Below are 13,143 nucleotides of genomic sequence, written 5' to 3'. Positions count from 1 at the left end.
TTACAATTTGACATTCATACATTTACTAATACGCATCCCGATTCTGAAGATCTTTGCTGTATCTTGAGTAAGTCCAAAATCTTGAACCATGATGGAACACATCTGAGCCTGAATCAAGCTACAAGGCAATAAAAATGTATCACCCGTCAAGGACAGTTCATAAAACATCAGCAGCAATATGCTAAAATGAACTTAACCTACCAGTTTACTTTCATCTCATTGGTTTTAATCTTTCCCTCTAGGGGAAATCTGGAAAAAATATACATACAAAATGCAAATAAACCTTGTTTCTAAAATAATGCTATTGAATCTGATGACATGAACATGTTTGACCTGATGGTGGTCCTGTTTTTGTCCCGGTTCAGAGTGTTCAGGGTTCTTCTCTCATTCACTCTCAACTGAATGTCACTGAACTCTCTGCTCTTTGACACCAACTCAACCTGCAGAAACATTGAAAAATACACTTTGATCTGAAATCGATCAATGGATCCATCCATCCATCCATCCATCCATCAGCAGATCAAAGAGATAAATCCAGACATTCTTCTCCCCTGGGACACTCTTCACCTCCTCCTGGGAGATCCCAAAGCATTTCCAAGCCAGAAAGTATACATAATTTATCCAGAAAGTTCAGGGTCTCACCAGGTCTCCTCCCAGTCCTACTTGCCCAGTAGGCATCCTAATTAAAATACCAGAACCACATCAGATGACTCCTTTGGATGCAGAGGAGCAACAGATTTCCTTGTCCCCTGAGAGATGGAGCTCCTCACTTTATCTTAGACTGAGCCTGGCCTTCCAACAGAGCAAGCTCCTTTCAGCTTGTTTGTTTGTCCATCATGATCCATAACCATAGATGAGAGTTGGAATGTAAATAGACAAAGGTAGTATCTCACTGAGCTGCAACTGTTGGAGACTAGTTAGAGACAAATTTGTCAGAAAACAGGTGTTTACTTGCAGTCTCACTGAATTCTGAATGTTTGTAACCAAGTGAGCCATGCATCTGTGTTTTCAATGGCCAGTTTTTAAAAATCATGGATTAGTGTCATGTGCATAACTTGCAAATATATACTCTTGGCCGTACACATTATTCTGATACCCACTTCTGCCCACATCATACCCATCTTGGCAGCCAACCTACAGTTATTTAAATGACAGGGAAATATTTGGGACAAAAGTAAGAAGGGTTTAAGAAAGGTTTTGAAGTCATTGCTTAATAACTGCAGACAACTCTGCAATTATTTTGATTTATTGCACACATTTTTTAACATATTTAAAACTCCAGCAGTAAGATTGTGCACCTCTACTATACACGCAAGGAAATTCAGATCCATGGCGAGAAATTTTGGAGACTCCATTGAAAATGCCGTTTTCTAGCTAGTCACCAACAGTCTCTGCCTAGTGAGATACTACCTTTAATTGCAAGCATTATCTTTCATCTCAGCTTCTTCTTCACAAGAGACCTAAGAAACACTCAGTAAGACAGACAAGACCCTGATCCGTTGTTGATCCATCTCCTGCTCCATCCTGCCGTCACTGTGAACAAGACTCCCAGATATATGAACACCTTCACGTGCAAAAACTCATGACCAACCCAGAGAAAAACATCTATCTTTTCATGGCTTTGCTTTTTTCTGGTATGCATTCTATATAATTCCTTTGTTGTTGTTGTTTGATACAGTACGAATGTTTTCAATAATTTTTTAATTACTTTTTATGGTTTTTTTTTATCTATTTTACTCTAATGTTTACTTACTGGAGCCTATAAAACTGTGTTCTTGCTCTTACATTTTGAAGAATCCTTAAAAGCCAAATCTATTTTTCCAGCCTAGCAATACAAAACATTTTAATAAAATACTATAATTAACTAAAGTAAAGCCTACCAGGTCAGATAAACTTTCAGTGCCGACCACTTTGCTGAACTGCTTCATCGTGTCAAAGGCAACACAAAACCTCGCCATCAGCCTGCCAGCCTCTGTCAAAAAATTAAAAAGAAAACTTTAGGCTTTAATAAAAGGCAGTTACAAATATTTTTGGAGAAAGACAAACATTATATGCACAATATTCATGATATAAAATATAAAAGAAGCTAAACAGGGCACTTATCTCAACATTTTCTAAGCACCTCTTACCTGTTGGTTTGATGTTGACGTCCTCATCCATACTGATTAAATCAATGGACGACAGAGCATTGAGGTTCTTCAGACACAGTTCTACAATGGGATGAGATAAACAACCTTAAACTTGTACATCAAAATGATATTCGCAGTGTGTAAAACTGTTTTTGCAACTTCGGATTTGATCTAATAAATTAAAGGAATATCCTAATAAAAGTAAGATGATAAGGAATGATCAGCTGTTCCTCACCTTGCAATTTGGCTTCAATGCCACATCTGTCCAAGTCAGCAGAAAAACCTGAAAACAAAGTAGACATGAAGTAAACAGCTGGCCACAGCTGTTCTATTCAATTCAATTTACTCATATAGTACAAATTCAAAACAAAAGTCATCTTAGGGCATTGAAGAAAATAAAAAAAAAGTTCAAATCACGAATTCAATTCAGATCCTAATATTAATTAAATATTTAATCAAATTCCTATTATAATAGAATACATTATTATACAGTACATCATGCTATGCCAGCATTGTGTTGAATCTGCACTTTGTCACAATCTCCCATCCTGATCAGCATGGAGGCGAACAACTTCCTTTTAACAGGAAGAAACCTCTAGCAGAACAGGGACCAGGATGGGCAGCAGCCATCTGCCTCAGCTGGCTAGAGTTTGAGAGGATTGAAAAGAAAGAATTGGTCCAGGTGTAGTTTCTATGGTAAGAAAATATAAGAAAACACATGTTAATGTGCTTAAAGTCTTAAGCCTAGTCTTAAAAGAGTGTCAGCCTCATGGACAGAAACAAGAAGTAGGTTCCACAAGAGAGGAATACGATAACTAAAGCCTATCATTCTACTTTTAGGAACTCTGGGAAACACAAGTAAACCTGCAGTTTTACAGTGATGTGCTATGTTTGGAAAATACATGGAACAATAACATCTGTAAGATGAAGACTGGTAGTTACAAGCTTTGTTGAATGAAACAGAAGATGGACACTTTCTGATAGCTAATCTGAGACTGAGGCTCTCACCGTAGTGTGTGGGATTCTTGAGGGCTCTGATGTAGAGAAAGGTGGAGCGTATCCAGTCTAAAGCCATGTTGACATTGCTGATGGTTTGGAGAACAATCTCAGCATTCAGGTGCTCTACCAGGTGACTGTGTAAGCTGGGGAAGCAGAGTGTATTGTTACCTGATGTACTGCAGTATCTTCTCTTGTTAGTATGTTGGTGTGAGAAAAAAAATTAAACTAAGTGCTCTTTGTTATACCTGCTCTCAATGATTTCTATTCCATTCACAAGTTTCATGTATTTGTCTCTGGTTTGAACCTTGGTCATAATCACTGCAGTCGCTGATGAATCAAACTAGAGCAGTGAAAACCAAATAACGAGACATTTTATGACCTAAATACATTAACAGATGTCTACAAAATATTCAAATTAAAAGTGTGCTCCCACCTGAGGTCGTCCTGCCCGGCCAATCATCTGTAGGATGTCAGCCTCACTGTACTCCTCACAGGAGCCTGCAACATACTGCATTGTGGACTTGATCACCACCAGGTGAGCAGGAAGATTTACACCCATGGCCAGAGTCCTGGTGGTAACTGAGAGTGAAAATCAACAAAATACAAATTCAACTTTTATAAAATAACCCTGGATTCAAAATGTAATAACATATTAAAAGTTATGTTACAGTTTTGAACAGACATGAGCAATTTTATTTTATTATTTTTTATTACAATTGCATCTGAGTTATTATTTAAGCAGACTTAGTGGATGAAAAAAATATTACTGTTAATTCAAATAGTGTTAACTGCAATGTTTTGTGTCTTGTGAAGCAACTACCAATATGAAAATAAGATTTTAAGTAACTGATTTTTTATTTGTGTTGATATGCTTAGATTAAGACTACTTGTGGTGGTTACTTTACAAAACTTTGTTTTCACCCCTTTGCTCTGAAGCTCCAACCATCACCTTCAGGAGCAGCATAGTTTAATAAGATCTATCTGTGGACAGTCTAATTGCCAAATTATCTCAGTTTATAAACATCAGTTCTGATAGACACCAGAATCACCACAAGCCCAACACCTCAAGACATTAAGGACTACCACCAAGCAAAAGACATCATGAAGACAAAGGAACTCTCCATGCAGCTTAGAGAAAAAGTTGTGATGTACAGATCAGGGTTGCGTTGTAAGAAAAATCCTACACCTTGAAAATGTCCAAAGCTCCATTAAATCTATTATTAGAAAGTGGAAAGACGATGTCATCCAAGCAAACCTGTCACGATAGTCAAAGAGGACAACCAGACAAGGAGGACATTCATCATATAAGTAATCAAGAGGCCAAAGAGCTTGTGAAGATTCTGTCAACCAGGTCATAATCAATCCCCCAAAAAAAGAGTGTATTTTGTTGTTTTGTATCAAGAGGCCAAAGAAAACCCTGATGGAGCTAGGCAGCTTTTCTAAAGAAATGGGAGCTCACAATCTGGGTATGTGCATCTTATGGTGGTCCATAGGACACTATAAAAGGAAAAGGCCATTGTTGGAAGAGAAAAATAAAGAAGACTCTTTGGAATTTCTCTTTCAAACATATAGAAAAAAATCTGTGGTCAGATGAAATTAAAATTGAGCTTTTTGACCAACGAGAACAGGAGCAGACCTACCAATTCCCATGATGTTAAGAAAACCATCCTGCAGTGAAGCATGGTCATGGTAGCATCAGCAGAAACTGGGAAATGGTCAGAGTTGAAAAAAGATGGATGACGCAAAATACAGAGAAAGTCTTGATGGAAACCTGTTTGAGTCCTTCAGAAATCTGAGACTGGACAAAGATCCCCCGCCAGCACCCTAAACACAATACTGAAGCTACACTCCAGTGGTTTAAGGAAAATAAAGCGCAGGATGAGCTCAAGATGAGACTGGTTCTGGTTCTGCTGATTTCATTCTGTTAAAAGTAAGTTTTACATTTTCACTGCCAACAATGTGCTGCTCATGATGGAAGACTGTGACCAAGTGAAGATTTGACACAATCTGTTGGCTTCATAGATCATTTTTTACTAATCTGGGTTTTATAATTTAAAGTTTGTGAATGTTTTTGTAACGTGCCATGAGATGACTTAATAGGCACTACATAAATAAAATTAATCTAATTGAAAAGTGAAAACAGTAAAAATGTATTTTTATATTTTGGGAGTAGTCCCAAAAATGTTCTTTTTACTCCTAGAATATACAGTATTTAGTCTCACAAAGAACAGGCAGGTCCCCCAGAGTGAAGGCTTCTTCTATCAGCTTCCTGTCAGACAAGTCAACTCCTGCATGGTGGTATCCAATTCCTAACATCACTAGATCTGAAATAAAAACACAAAAGTAATGCTACACATGCGATCAAGGACTCTAAGCTCTCTCCGAGGCTCAAGAATTAAATGGCCACATATTTTTGTAATAACAAAGGATTTTAAACATGCATTTCCACGAACAGTAGAAAAATACACAGCATGTATTTCCACGAACAGTAGAAAAATACACAGCTGAGTTCAACATAGCACTTAACATCTGTCACAGCTGTATGTAAACTTTGGGCCTTTGGGCACATGTAAGGTTTTAAACAGAACTTTAAAGATAGATTAGAATCCAGAGGACCAGATTGAACTTTTTTGGATTTTTCTACCTGGATTATTGAGCATGCATCAGGATATTAGAATAATGCACTGTCATTCAGACACAAGAGAAAATTACTTGGCTTTTAGAGGGTTTAAATGAGCTAAAAGGCTTTACCTCGTAGTTTTGAATCCAATGTAGAATTTGCATATTTCATCAACCTACAAAGTCAAGGGAATAAAAAACAAACAAAACGCTGTAATTTAAATTTTCTTAGAAATTTTTCCACTATATTATGATGAAAAGGGGAAACAACACAACCTTTGCTTGTGTTCACAGCTCATGATAAATCGAGCATCTTTGGCCAGCACAGTAGCTGACTGCTGAGCTCCTTTCCTTGTGGAGCAAAACTAAAGAATAAAAGTGACTGTTATTAAAACGTGATGTAATTAATGAATCAACAGCTTTAAATCAATTTATTAATGACACACACATATATAATATTTTGTTTTACCTCCATTGTGATATTAACAAGCCTAAGTAACTAAAAATATTAAAATTTTATCTCAATATCTGTAAAATTTACTAAATTATAGCCTTCTTTGTGTTTACTAAGGTCTGTTAACTGTGGTGTAGAGTTGCATTCAAGCCCAAAAAATCTGCCCCGACCTGGCCCCAGCCCGCAGCAATCATTTCTGAACCCCCACCCAACCCGACCCAATGAATTAACAGTAATTACATGTCCAAACATGAAAAAAAAAAAAACATTTTTAATTAAACTTTGACTGCTTATATAGTTATTAACGGTTGGCGGATGCATGCGGCTGAATAAAAGAGGCAGAAGATCGGAGCTGAGGGGGGTGTTTGTCCTTTTATGGCCGTCAAAGCGCATTAAATCCCTGCTTATGCCTGCATTCTGTATTATTCAGACACGGACCCTGCTCTGACATATCTGCTTTGGGATCTCATCTGTTTGGGTCGTCAGTCGTGCGCGTCCACTGAATGCAGCAGCTGAACATCCATTTGGGCAATGGATCGCTAGTATCGGTAGTCCCATCTGAAGCTTAACTGAACTTTATTTGACCTCTTTTAAGGCCTGTCAGCTTGTGGTGAAATGGCCGCGTGCGGATGGTGATGGTAGCAAGCCATGTTGTCATATAATTGGATTGTATGGCAAGCCATCTTGTCATATAATTGGATCGCAGCTAATCCGCTGACACAATCAAAAGCCCGGCACTGACCCGGCCCGCCCATCCAGCATATTATTATGGTCCGGCCGGCCCAAATTCGGGTCAAACCGCGCTGGACTTAGGGCCCGGGTTAGAAATGACAGCTCTACTGTGGTGGACCTCTTGGATTGACTCCAACGTTAATCAGTTGTAGATGTGCAGCCAATGATTACTTTGAGAGTTGAATTAAAGTCCAGCCACAAGTGATGCATGACATGCTTAAGTCAAAAGTATACATGTATATATGCACATGGACACAGGCAAAAACACACCCTTCCACCTTCAGCCGTGGGCAATAATAAATATATTGCTGGGCAAACCAGTGTTGCTCAGGGAAGCTAAAGCTCCACTGAATAAACAAACAAAAAATAAATAAATTCACTCTGATGACAGAGTGAACGGATGCTCTGCTGTACTGACTATCCATCCATCCATCCATCCATCCATTATCTTTACTCGCTTATTCCATTTTGGGTCACGGGGGTTGCTGGTGCCCATGTCCGGCAATCACTGTGCAAGGGGCGGAGGACACCCTGGACGGGTCGCAAGTCCATCACAGGGACACATAGAGACAAATGAGACAAACAATCATTCACTCTCTCACTCACACCTAGGGACAATTTAGAGTTATCAATCAGCCTAACATGCATGTTTTTGGTCTGTGGGAGGAAACCGGAGTACCCGGAGAAAACCCACGCATGCACGGAGAGAACATGCAAACCCCACCCAGAAAGGCTCCTGGACCGGGGTTTGAACCAAGGACCTGCTCGCTGAGAGGCAGCAGCTCTACCAGTTGTGCCACCGTGCTGCTCCTGTACTGACTAATTAATCTTATTTTATGTAAACAAAAATGCTTTCATCTGCAATTATATCTCTTATCAACTGTATAAAATGTGGCCTTGGAACTTTTTTTTGTCAGCAAGGGACACCCAAAACAACCACATAAACTCTATTCTTTCACCTACCACTAGCGTAGGCTTCTGATCAGAGTAAGTCTGTATGATGTTAGCCATCTTGTAGTTAAGCGACAAGTCAAACTTAAACACTGTTTGGTTCTGGCTGCAGGGGAATCCCAGCACCACCTTCCGAAGCTTCACTGGACGGTGGCTCTCATCCATACTCAGGTATGTGGCCGGCCCACTCTCATTTGAAAGCCAATCTGCTATCTGATGAAATGTAGGCAGTTCAAGAGTCAGTCACAAATTACTGTTGTATGTTACAGAAACAGCAGAATCTCATGAGTAAATCTCTTTTTCATGCACTTACATCAGATATGTTGGGGATAGTGGCTGAAACAGCCACAAATCTCATTGACAGGTCCACCTCAGGATTCTGTGATGTTCTGAACGTATGCACTGCCTTCATCCTGCTCACCACAACTTCCAAAGTGGCGCCACGGGTTGCATCTTTTACCACATGTACCTGGAAAAACATATTTGAACAGTTAAACCTGGAAACATTTGAGATTTACCAGGAATAAAGGAGTGAAGGAGGAAGTTGACCAGTCAGTACAAGAAAGCACACTCTAAACCAACTGGGCTGATTTATGAAGGATGTTATATTACAGCTGCCAGGAAGATGCTTATATTTATTAGCAAATCTTCGAGTAAAAATGAATGAAGGAAGAAAATAATTATGTTCAGTGTCATAAGTACCACAGTGACTGTTCATCATGATTCATGTAAAGTAGGGGTCCTGAAATGGCAAACTGTGGTTTAGATCCCAAACCAAATTGAGTTGTATTCAAATGTAGATAAATCATTTAAATAAAAATTAAATAAATCATAATAAATAAATAAACAAGTACATAAATAAACAAGTAAATAAATAAATTTCGATAAACCTACTCACACAGACTCATGTTCGTGCTGCTGTTTGATGTAATGTTTTTATGATATTAGTGCTTAGTGTATTTTTAGTTGATGTTTTTCTTAGTTCATATCTTAGAAGTTATCATTGTTTTTCTTGTACATTTTATTGTTGGATGTAACTGGGACCCTGTGCACATAATTTCGTTCCACTACATGTACCACATGTGGTGGAACGACAATAAAGAATCCCTGACTCTGACTCTGATTACATTTATGTAGAGCATATTTATGTACCTGCTTATGTTTGCCTGAACATCTGTGGTAATTTTCCCCCAAAATAATTTCTGCAGGTTGGCTTTCTGTATATCCATCAATTTTATTTACCCACTTTTCTGTGCAGGGTTGCAGGGAGCTGGTGTCTATCTCCAGCAACCACTGTGCAAGAGGCAAGGGAAACCTAGACAGGTTGCAAGTCAATCATGGAGACACAGAGACAAAAAAGACAGACACCCAATCACGCTTTCACTCACATCTAGGCTAGGGGCAATTTAGAGTTACCACATGCATGCTTTTGATCTGTGTGAGGAAACCGGAGTACCCAGAGAAAAACCCACATGTGCAGGAAGAGAACACAATGGCCACATAGGAAGACCACTGGTGTGAGGCAAACCCGCAACCTTCAAGCTGTAAAGCAACAGCTCTAACCACTGTTCCACCTTGCTTCCCAGATTGGCTTCCCTTTGTAGCAAAATGCCAACCCTGTTATAAATACATGCTTGAGAAAAGTAAAACCACAAGTGAATGAATTTGGCCTATAGTTCCAATGTAAAGAACACAGGTGTAATTTTTGATCAGTAAATCATTTAACCCCCCCACATTAAAAATGTTACAATCTTATATTAAAGATCTTGTTTAGCATTTTCCTAACAAAGCACTTCACTCTCAGACTGCAGATTTATTTGGGGATCCTAGTTTCCAAATGTAGAAGGTAGGCAGATCTTTTTGCCTCTTGTGGAACTAACTTCCAGTTTCTGTCCATGAGGCTGGAACCCGGTCTACTTTTAAGACTAGGCTTAAGACTTTCCTTTTTGATCAATCCTATAGCTAGAGACTGTTTGACAAACCAAGATTCCTCACTCTGCTGCTGCCTTTACTCGCTCTACTTTCCATGTACAATATTTTCCATTGTATTTGTAATTATTACTGTAAATAACGTGAGGTTTCTTTCCTTACAAACTACTCCTAGACCAGCGTATTAGTGTCCCTTTCCTGTCTTCTCAAACCTCAAGCCAGTAAAGGCAGACGGCCACTCATTCAGAGCCTAGTTCTGTAGTTTTTTTTCTTGTTAAAAGGGAATGTTACCAATGATTTTCTTAGAGACACACAACTTTTACTAATTGGCATTTTATTATGTATGTGAATGTTGTTGTTCAGTGCCTTGACATGACTTTTATCAATTGGTATTAGATAAATAAGCTCAACTGAGTTGAATTAATAGAACCCTGACAGTCACTGAATGTCCATCAACACCTAAACTTTGAGTAAACATCCATACCTGTTTTAGCAGATCTTTATTATACTATTAACTTCTTAAACTTGAATTAGAAAGTAGGAATATTAGTGTTATACATTTATTTTAATACATATTGTAAACTTGATAAAAGTTTAGATTTATATGATAGTTAAATTTTATTTTCTGCACACATTCTGGATGGTTTGCTGGACAATATATTTTACTGATTTTACATTGAAGACCACTGCTTTAGAAAATCCTTAACTTTATGTTGTGAGACAAATTCACTCACTTCATCAATAAGGAAGAGTCTCACCAGCTGCAACAAACAATTATCCTTCCATTTTCTTGTCATGCTGTCCCACTTTTCCTAAGACAAGTAAAATAATTTATTAATGCATAATAATATACATTCAACCACTGTATTTTAAGTTAAATAAAACCTTGTATAAAGTTTAAATTTTTACAGTTCCTATTTATCATTTTTGTTGCACTTTTTTAATTGAGATGCAGAGTTGTATCACACACAGGCGTGGTCAGGATAATGTGAGAGTCGTGAATCTCAAAAAAGTCATCAATCTCTGTGTCACCAGTCAGCTCCTTGCAGTTCAGCCCCAGAGGACCAAACTTCTTCTTCCAGCTCTCAAAGCACTGACTGCAGAGAGCTTTAATAGGAGCCACTGATGAGAGCAAACAAAAAGTATGTTTATTATTGTGAAAATGCAATAGATGTTAAACAAAAGAGCACAATAGTAGATAAAAGCTAAAATTATAAGAATTGCAGCAAAGACCCTAAACCAGCTGAACAGTATTTAAAAGCTAAAACAAGTAAAACAGTAGCAAAACAAAAGCTACAAGCTAAAATTTGTCAAGCAATACCTAAAGATCATAATTATTAAAACTCTAAGTAAAAACTAAAATTAGCTAAATTGTTATTACATGCTAAAATCAGCAAAACCTTAGCTAAAAGCTAAAATTAGCTGAAAAGTAGCAACAAGATAAAAAATAGCCAAACAGGAGCATAAACAAAAGTGAAAGAATAGCAAAAAGTTAAAATAGCGGTAAGTCAAATAATTGCTAAATAATTAAAATTAGCTACACTCTAACTAAAAGCTAAAATCAACAAAACCACAGCTGAAATTATCAAAATTATGACTAAAGGCTAAAATTTGTTTTAAACAAAAGGCAATACATATAATTAGCAAAAATGTTGCTTAAAGTTAAAGTTAGCAGAACAGAAGCAAAACGCTTAAACCAGAAAAACAATAGCAAAAAGAGAAAATTAGCCAAACAGTTGCAAAATTGTGAAATCAGCAAAACCACAGCAAAAAGCTAAATGAAGCATAAAAAGACACACATACAGCTACCGGTAGTTTGTTAAATCAGGTTTCAAAGACATTTTTAAAGGAACTGAAGAGAATTCCTATGAGATCAATTTTGATAAATAAAGCTAAATATTTAGACAAGTATAGACGTTACAAAAACCAAAGGTCATAACGCACAATTGCTGATCAATGTGAACAATCTGATGTTTAAATAAAACAGCACAAAGATTGTGAAAGCACTTTGATTGGAAAAAATGTATTGAAGAAACAATAAACAGAAAAATAATAATGTGAGTGCTGACTCAGCATTCTCACATAAGAACTAAATTATTTCTAGCCATGTTCCTGCAAACGTCTCGATCTCAACAATAATGTATGCTCACTGTATACAGCTTTGACATCCCTCCATGGCTCTGACGTCTCCATCAACAGGCGAATGATAGCCAGCTCAAACAGTACTGTTTTACCGGATCCAGTGGGAGCGCAGGCCACAAAGTTCTTACTTGAGTACAGGACCTAAAGACAAACCAAAACCAGAGCACCAAACACCTCCAGGTATAATGTATTTTCTCTACCAGTTTTGTGCTTACATCATCCAGAGCTTTAGACTGAACATAGTTGAAAAAGGGGAAGTCACTGAAGATGGATCTGAACTTCACAGCTATGTAGCACATTTCAGGAAATCAAACCAAAGTATTTGCATACATTTTAAATATTCTAGCACAATTCAGACACAATCTACTCATTTTAAATTGTGCTCATCTACACACATCTACGTACACAATTTAAAAAGGATACGAATTTCTGAAACTGGCCGCAAAACTCCAGAATTAGTAGATCCTACAAGGTGAACAAATCAAGCAGTCATTAAATTTCATTTTCTGTCACTTTGAAGAGAAAATTTATTTGCAAAAAATGACGTTGCAATTTTTTATTTAATTTAGCTATACATATATTTCTTTTAAATTGGTAGTGAGTTATCAGTGTCTATGTTTCTGCTACTTGTTGTTAAATCTACTTTTTAACAGTGATGCAGTCATTAGATAAGCTCACCTTATTTCATCTCATCACACTCAAACACATTGTGGCAGCTAATGTTAAGTAATGACCCCACGCTCATCAGCAGGAGAGTTTTCCTATCGTAGCATCATCTGATAAACCAGCATATATCTGTGATTGTGTCAGTGTTGAGCAGAACCTGGTATGTGGAGTGGTTGGGGTGTCATGGGTGGGACGAAGGCTCTCTTTGTGCCCTTGTCCTGCATTTCTGCATGCGGCGCCTGATACAGGGGTCGGCGACTCACTGCAGAACCCAGAGGAGGAGGCAAGAGCGGGGGCTTGGAGGGAAAAGGAGCTGCAGGGCCAACTGTCTCTTCTAGAGGCTGAAGAGCAGGATCCACAGTTGTCATGGCAACCTGATTGAGAAAAGTTTGAGGTCTGGACGTAGTCTGGCTGCTGCTGCTACTCTTGAGGTCATTGTTGGTCGATGAGTCGCCTCTGCTGGCCATGTCTGGGATCTTGAACAAGCTGATATGGGATTGAGGAGAGAGAGAGAGAGAGAGA

At 38.1% G+C, this 13,143-nt stretch overlaps 1 protein-coding gene across 1 annotated transcript in view; it reads right to left on the bottom strand.

The window, feature by feature from the left end:
* Positions 1-13,143, bottom strand: part of hfm1 (helicase for meiosis 1) — a 30,070-nt gene that overhangs the window by 15,455 nt on the left and 1,472 nt on the right. Inside the window, exons 4-23 of the mRNA XM_037681300.1 lie at positions 12,779-13,107; positions 12,379-12,420; positions 12,171-12,241; positions 11,964-12,096; positions 10,784-10,935; positions 10,548-10,625; positions 8,198-8,353; positions 7,897-8,097; positions 6,024-6,112; positions 5,880-5,923; positions 5,351-5,452; positions 3,562-3,707; positions 3,374-3,468; positions 3,138-3,271; positions 2,365-2,412; positions 2,130-2,210; positions 1,881-1,972; positions 334-440; positions 202-249; positions 21-118 (exon numbers count right to left, since the gene is read on the bottom strand). Of these exons, the coding sequence (XP_037537228.1) occupies positions 21-118; positions 202-249; positions 334-440; positions 1,881-1,972; positions 2,130-2,210; positions 2,365-2,412; positions 3,138-3,271; positions 3,374-3,468; positions 3,562-3,707; positions 5,351-5,452; positions 5,880-5,923; positions 6,024-6,112; positions 7,897-8,097; positions 8,198-8,353; positions 10,548-10,625; positions 10,784-10,935; positions 11,964-12,096; positions 12,171-12,241; positions 12,379-12,420; positions 12,779-13,107 (2,246 nt within the window). The remainder of the gene's footprint in view (positions 1-20; positions 119-201; positions 250-333; positions 441-1,880; positions 1,973-2,129; positions 2,211-2,364; positions 2,413-3,137; positions 3,272-3,373; positions 3,469-3,561; positions 3,708-5,350; positions 5,453-5,879; positions 5,924-6,023; positions 6,113-7,896; positions 8,098-8,197; positions 8,354-10,547; positions 10,626-10,783; positions 10,936-11,963; positions 12,097-12,170; positions 12,242-12,378; positions 12,421-12,778; positions 13,108-13,143) is intronic.

Source organism: Nematolebias whitei, chromosome 9 (assembly GCF_014905685.2).
Source record: "Nematolebias whitei isolate Nwh7 chromosome 9, NemWhi1, whole genome shotgun sequence".
NCBI lineage: Eukaryota > Metazoa > Chordata > Actinopteri > Cyprinodontiformes > Rivulidae > Nematolebias > Nematolebias whitei.
This window is presented reverse-complemented; position numbering and strand designations above follow the sequence as displayed.